Raw genomic sequence first — 7,243 nt, 5'->3', positions numbered from 1 at the left:
GCTCACAGGGGAGGGTGGGGGGCTGGAGCTACTGGAGCTACAACGAGCCGTTAAAAGGCAGAGAGTGAAATTCAGTGAATACACGTAGTTTACAGAGATGCTGTATGAGAAACCAAAGTGATTTTGGAAAATTTCACAATATAAATCTATTCTAGTAGACCTCAACAATGGAATTATGATCAGTGGAAATGGCCATGAAATGGGACCTTTCAGGAAATAACACTTGCAAATTTGGAAGGAAAGGGCCTAGTATCTAAATTCTACAACATGATGGTTGCATTTGACACTGAATCAGCATTAGATAAATTAAGTGCATGGAAAACGGATATAAAAGAGGATATTGATGAGGAAGATTGGAATGCTGCTTGCCTAAAAGCACAAAGTCAGACAATAAATACTAGGTTCAAATGACTTCAGTATAAATGGTTAATGAGAATGTACATAACTCCTGTCAAACTTCATCATATGTCTGCCAATATTCCAGATGTCTGCTCTAAGTGTTTGGATGAGAAAGGAACTTTATTTCATTGTCTTTGGGATGTCCACAATTTCAAATCTTCTGGAAGGATGTTATTAGGTGTCTGTCAGAGATGTTTAACATTAATGTTCCTTTGAACGTCAAACTTTGTGTACTTGGAAAATATCCAAAGAACTTCAAACAGACTTCAAAACAAACCAAACTTCTGGATTTTGGCCTTCTCCAAGCCAGGAGGGCTATCGCTTTATGTTGGAAATGTACGGATGCCCCCTCACTGAGGATTTGGTTGAAGAAACTTTCTGGAAGTGTGGGTCTAGACAGACTGACTTACATCGCTAAGGGCAAGCGGAAGGACTTTGTTCAGCTCTGGGAGCCATATATGCTTATTATGAGGGACGGGAATGTGGACTGCCTTTGAAAAGAAACTGTGAAATTATTTCTGTTTTATTTATTTTATTTGTAGGCCTATGCTTTTAATACTGGTGCAATGTGAGGGTGTGTGTATGCGTGTATGTGTTTGTGATGTACTTTGTTGTTCAATAAGAAAATACCAATAAACATATTGTGGAAAAAAAAAATATATATATATTTATTAACACATACACCACTGTTATGTCGTAATATATATGTGTTTACATATTTTTTGTTGTTAAATATTGTAATACAATGTGTACATTTTAAATTGTAATGTATTATTGTTGTATAAATATATTTATTCTATTTTATTTTATCTTCTTATTGCAACTTTTTACTATAACGTCTTTTATTTCATTCTGAAATGGAGCAACTGTCCCAGACCTAATTTTAAAAAGGATAAATAACTGCTTCTAACATATTCAATTAAGAGACACGAACATGTGTTAAAAAAGTGCACACACAGATATGAATCATGAAATGATTTGCTGCAGTCTTTGGGTTGAATAGAAAGTTGCCAACTTCTCCTTGGCAATGACCTGATCTAGGTCTGCATGATATGATAAAATCCTAGTTAGCATTATTTTGACTGACATTGTGAATACGATATAGGAGGGATTGAACATTTTGGATTCGTTCTTCAAATAAACATTGAAAATTAAATCAAAAATGATTAGGCTGTAAAAAAAAAAGTGTGCTAAGAGGATATAACATATGTTTTGTTTAGTCTTTAGAGTACTTTTTGAAGGACTCATTATTTCTACAGCTCTACAATACTTTATTCAAAACATTATCCTTCAACAAGTATTCTGCTTGCTGCGATTTTAATATTGCACTAGTCCAAATTGCAATATCGATTATATCATATACATTGAGTTGATTAATACAGGAAGCTAAAGTCAGGTCTTACCCAGCACATGCAGTTTCCTCAGGCCTTTGAACGCCTCCTTCTGGATTTTATTGATCTTGTTTTCGTGGAAGCGGAGCTCGATGACGTCAGGAGGAAGGTTTGCGGGGATCTCAGTTAGATGGTTGTAGGAGAGGTACAGCAGTCTGAGGTGTTCCATGTTTCTGAAGGCCTTGGGGTGAATCTTGGAAATCTTATTGTGGATCAGAAACAGGCCCTGATGTAGGAGAAAGGAAAATGAAATGCAGTACATTCAATATTACTTTTTACAGTACAGTATATATTGAGTATACGGAGTCCCAAGTAATCTCTTATTCCTAAAAATAAATGTTTGTCTGTCATGTTATATACGAAAAGGAGATGTCTTCTCATTTTTTACAAATGTTTGACAGTCAAACTTGGCTTACTTCAAAGCTGTTTGTTAGCTTCGAAAATACTCTAGTTTCTTTATTTTGTGCAAAATCAGAATTAATCACATTTAAAGGGAGCTCAACCCTATTCAGGTTCAGGTCAGCTGCGCCACTCAGCTCTTGATGACAAGCCAATGCATGACCACAGAACGTCATACTGTCCTTACTTAGTTTGCTTTGATACAGCAGAGTATTATTCAACTTTAGGCCTTAATGTGGTTTATTCTCAGCTGAAAAAACATTTGTTAAATCAAAGACAGACCTGTTGGTAGACCTCATATTTTCTAATGAGTTTCATACAAAGGAACTGTAATATGTCAGGCTGCAGGCTACATTCTGACTGATATTAGAGAGCCGTTTCTTTTTATCTGGTAACTTTGAAAGCTGTCATTTCGTGGAATTTGAGTCTGATTGGGAGTGATTGAAGATCTGAACCAAATCTTGGCATTTTGTAGAGGGAAGTAATAGGAAGTCATTAGTTCTGTTTCTAATATGTCTAGGGCTTATTTAGTTGATTTTGGCTCAAGAGATGCACATTTTAGGAGTCGGGGGGAAATATTTTCAAATAATAAATGCTTGGATCAATTGACCAATTCTAAAAATTATTTTAAAACATTGTTAAATTGTATGTTCGCCTGAAAAAAATCAAGCAAGTCTATACAGAAATCGTAATGGCTTGCATTGCACTTGCTCCAAACAAACTCTTCAATTTATTGTATATTTATTTTATTTTCTGAAGGAAAGACATTGGCATAGATGTACAGTATATGGTAATTTAACAACATTTCCTGCAGCATATTTCTGCTTTAGATGCGTGCAGGAGATTTGGCTTGAATTGATCGGATGGATTTGTTCATTCATTACGTCTTGAACTCTGGACATGTCTTTTGTTTACATCTGTCTAATGTTAACAGAGAGGGGTTGTGGTGTTTATCATTGTGTGCGGGTTAAACCTGTGCTCAAGGTTCCTCTTACATGAAGTTTGTTGAGGCCCTTAAAGTCGTACTCCTTGATCTCAGTGATGTCATTGTTCTGGAGGTCAAGTATCACAGTGTCCTCAGGAATCTTCTCAGGAATAGAGATATGACCTGTTGGCAGAAAAAATGACTTATTGAAGACCAGAGTTGGACTAAAAGTGATGAGAGAGCTCATTCTACAACAATGTGTGCAATACAATACTGAGATGTACAGGTGAAGAAGTAATTGTTGTGTTTTTGACTCAAACGCTACCATCTCAGTTAAAGTTAACATTTTCATTGATGCAAGATGGATAAAACAATCAGCAGTATTTGTTACTCATCTTGTCACTTTCTGACATAAAATAGTCAAGTTAAAATAATATAAACTATCTATGAAGCACCAATGAACACAGTTGTATAGTGCTTTGAAGTGCTTTGAACGCTAAAGCAGGATACAAGGCAATACAACAGTGATGCCAAACAAAAACACAAGCCATTTATATCAATAGCGGTGTTCTCTCACTTTTGTCGGAGCACTGCACCACTCTTGGTGAGCAACGGCAGTCAGAGGGACAGTTCCCATCTTCATAATCATCGTCGTTATCATCGTCGTCGTCTTCATCGCTCTCTTCATCTGCTGAATCAGCCATCATGATGTCATAGTTTTTCATGAATTCCATGACATTAATTGGCTCGTAGGGTTTGGCGTTGCCTATCGCCAGCAGGCAAAGCAGGAGAAAGACCCTCATGGCTTTATTTTGGAGGGTGGGTCCGAGATACAGCAACCAGGGAGAGCTGGGGATAAGAAGGAGGTCAGGTTAGCTCTAAAGTGAGAGGCAGGACGAGATACTGAGGAAATAACCTCGCTAGGAAGGGAAATGTTTTTGTTTCTTTTTTCCATCAGTTTTATTCCAACAAACAGAAAATCATATATCACGATATTTTGATATTGTATACCTTATTGTAGTCCTATCATTGAATATTGGTACAACATTTTATTTGAAAAATAATCTTCGGCATTGTGGATATAATGAGTTATTACACGGCTTAGTTGAATACTGGACAACAAACAATAGTTTATCTCCATCAGAAGACATCATGAATACTTTTTGAATATTCATTTTTAAATTTGCGGAGAGCACCAAACGTTGGGTTGAAGATGGCTAAACTGTCCACAGTAAAGAAAAAGAAAAGATAGAGAAATCAACAGAAGATGACAGACAGGAAGTAAACACTAACTGGACCACAGTACAGGCTTTGGCCTTGTTTAAAGTTAAAACAGTTACAGAAAACCTTGATCAATTATTGAATGACTGTTTCACTAGCAGGCATGTGTAAATGGCATTTTATAATAAGCGTAATCAGGGAACTTGTCTGCTATCTCTCCATCTTTCTCAGGATAGTTATGAAATGCATACAGCAATCAACCAACTATATACAGTACAATGTTTGTAAAAAGAACAAGGAAGAGTTTCACAGGATCTAAACCCATATTGTCTTAAGAGGTCTCCTCTATAAGTGCAGAATTTAGCAGCAATACAAGTGGACCCAACCCAACTAGATTGAAAGTAATTTGGACACAGCCAAACTCGAGTCTTGGGTCAATCGTAGTTACTTGGAGAAAAGCGTTGTTGTATGGCTCCGCTCCATGTCCAAAACTCGAAAACACACAGTTCCATTTAGATGCAGATTATTTGGAAATCTGATGGAAAATCCAACCGCTAAAGGGTCGCTGTCTCACAAAAGATTGTAAAGAGCAACTATTAATTGTGCTACACACAAAAGGGTTTGTTCCTGACTTTTTTGGACTTAAGTGTAATTGATGCTGTTTTAAGTACTAGATAGATTAAAATCTACTGGTCTTTGAAAAATATTTACATTTAAATTTAAAACAATTTGATAATCACCGCATGCTGTTTTGAGGGAAGGGTTGTATTTGGACCGGCACATCCCTAAGTTTGTGTGTTTAGTCCTTCCTAAGGTATTTAGTTAAAAAAAAGTGATCCAAAGGAATCAATTATTTAAACAGAAAGTAACTGTATTATGAACTGTATCTGCCAAAAATCACGGTTTTATAAGGCCAGAAAATATATTAAAATGTTACTGTACTGTTATATTAAACCAGGGGTGGGGAACCTCCGGCCCCCGGGCCGTATACGGCCCGCGAGACCATTTGCTACGGCCCTCGAGGTAATTTATAAACACACGCAAAAAAGAAAAAAATTAAAGAAATCTAGACCGCAAAAAAATTTCCTGGCCAAGGTCAGGGTCCTTGAACACAACACGAGCCTAACGTGTCATCACGTGGTATATGTCTCGTCTGGCAGGGGAGCATGGCAGGGGAGCACCAGAACGTCACTTTGGCATTTCCAAAAATTGCAGTACCCATAAGGAGCCGTACACATGCCGCAGTTTCTACGTGGCTGTGTCTTTAGCTGTAAGCCCAGTGGCGATCTGTTCTTCTGTCATACTGATCATACAGTCAATAACTTTGTTGTTATTAGCATCTGGTTAGCTATGCTAACGAATATAAGAAGCTTTTTCTCCAACCAGTGAGGTAAAGGCACATCTTTATATGATCATTATAGTTCTAAAAAACAACAGAATAAAGTAAACAGGTATAAAATACTATATGACAGTAAAAAAAGTTGTTATTAATAAACAAGAATACAGATTGAAAGGGGAGTGATTTGTAATATCCATAAAGAAAAATAAATCTGCTTACAGTTCTGTTTCATATGGATGTTGAGAGATGTATCCATAGATCTCCTAATGTTGCTCTCAAAGTGCACCAGATTGATGCTTTTAACTTCAACATTTAAAAACAAATCTTCCCTGGGGAGGTGAGGAACCCCCCCTAGAGGAGGTTAGGTCCCCCCCACTATTAAATCACGTCAACATGGATAGGAAACAAAATACATTTGCACATATCTTGTGTCCCATATACTTTCTGTTTTGGTGTCATGCCACAACGTGCACGTGAATGGATGCACGCAGTCATGGTAAAATATCTGGATTAAGAGGTTGCTTTTTCTTTGCACGGCATGAAAGAAAGGCGAAATGAATGGGCTGGGATTTTTGTATTTTTACGAGCAGAGGTCAATAATTTGTACGGCCCTCGGAGGATGTTTAAAAAATTGAAATGGCCCTTGAGAGGAAAATGGTTCCCCACCCCTTTATTTAAGACAGTTATTCCCTTGTGGAAAGTGTGACATACTGTAACAGAAGGCGTTTGGCAGAATAATCACAGATGTTTGTGAATGATAATATCACATTGACACACCCAAAAAAGCAAGCAACTCCCTCTTGTACATTACTTAATTGCTGTCACATTATTTTACATTCCTTAATCCAATTTATATTTATAAAAGTATATATGTTAGTATGCACATGTTATCCAATTTAAACGGCATAATAATTCATCATGATATCTTTGAGTACGCGATTTTTATTACGATATGATTTCCTTTTTGGAAGCTTTATAGTTAGACCCTCCAGGAAAAATGCGGGCTAAAATCCTTGATTATGCGATTAAAACATGCAGGTTTTTATGTGATTTTATGCGGTGAAATTGCAGGGAAAGTTGCGAATATGCGGGGAAAGTTGCGAAAATAATAGATTTTTTAAATATTGGGCTTGTCTTATTTATTCTCTCTCACACAAACCTGCCACTAACCCCTTTCATATTCAATTAAACACATTCAATGTTTGTATTTATTGTAAAAAGCAATTGGGCTATTTTAATCACACTCTCTCTCTCACACACACCACACCACACACTTTCTCCGCCTCATCTGTTTTCATTTACTCGTGTCCGTTCGTTATCTGACCAGCTTTCATCTTGTAGGGGCTACTCACTTCGTACTTGTAAGCCCTCGAAAGGGGTTTTGGACGGTTGGATGCCTTCGGTGAACCGTGAGTTGTTTGGCTTTCTTCTCCTCATCAGCAGAAAGCATTTGCGAATGTTTGAATGAATCAAAGTTAGTCGTTCACCGTTCGATTTTCTCTAAGACTTACGCTCCAACCACACAGTGCCACGGGGGTGGCAGAATAGTTTCCCCCCACTTCGGTGGAA

The 7,243-nt window shown here is 37.2% G+C and overlaps 1 protein-coding gene across 1 annotated transcript; it reads right to left on the bottom strand.

Moving 5' to 3' along the window:
* Window positions 1-1,791: 1,791 nt before the first annotated feature.
* LOC104941768 (asporin) lies at window positions 1,792-3,959 on the bottom strand. The gene is made up of 3 exons (XM_010766906.1): window positions 3,692-3,959; window positions 3,185-3,297; window positions 1,792-2,016 (listed from the first exon to the last, which is right to left on the bottom strand). Exons 1-3 carry the CDS (start codon window positions 3,915-3,917, stop codon window positions 1,792-1,794), a joined length of 564 nt encoding a protein of 187 aa, XP_010765208.1. The 5' UTR covers window positions 3,918-3,959.
* Between the last annotated feature and the right edge of the window lie 3,284 nt (window positions 3,960-7,243).

Source organism: Notothenia coriiceps, unplaced genomic scaffold (genome assembly GCF_000735185.1).
Source record: "Notothenia coriiceps isolate Sejong01 unplaced genomic scaffold, NC01 NC01_scaffold00000321, whole genome shotgun sequence".
Classification (NCBI taxonomy): Eukaryota; Metazoa; Chordata; class Actinopteri; order Perciformes; family Nototheniidae; genus Notothenia; species Notothenia coriiceps.
The sequence above is the reverse complement of the archived record's forward strand: the minus strand, read 5'-3'. Positions and strand labels throughout refer to the sequence as shown.

What these genes read in the sequence shown, in the direction of transcription:
- LOC104941768 (XM_010766906.1), bottom strand. Translation starts at nt 3,917, where the DNA reads ATGAGGGTCTTTCTCCTGCTTTGCCTGCTGGCGATAGGCAACGCCAAA. An exon ending in GGTGCAGTGCTCCGACAAAA is followed by an intron (nt 3,298 to 3,691) that starts GTGAGAGAACAC and finishes TTCTGCCAACAG; the next exon opens with GTCATATCTCTATTCCTGAG. An exon ending in AGGGCCTCAACAAACTTCAT is followed by an intron (nt 2,017 to 3,184) that starts GTAAGAGGAACC and finishes CTCCTACATCAG; the next exon opens with GGCCTGTTTCTGATCCACAA.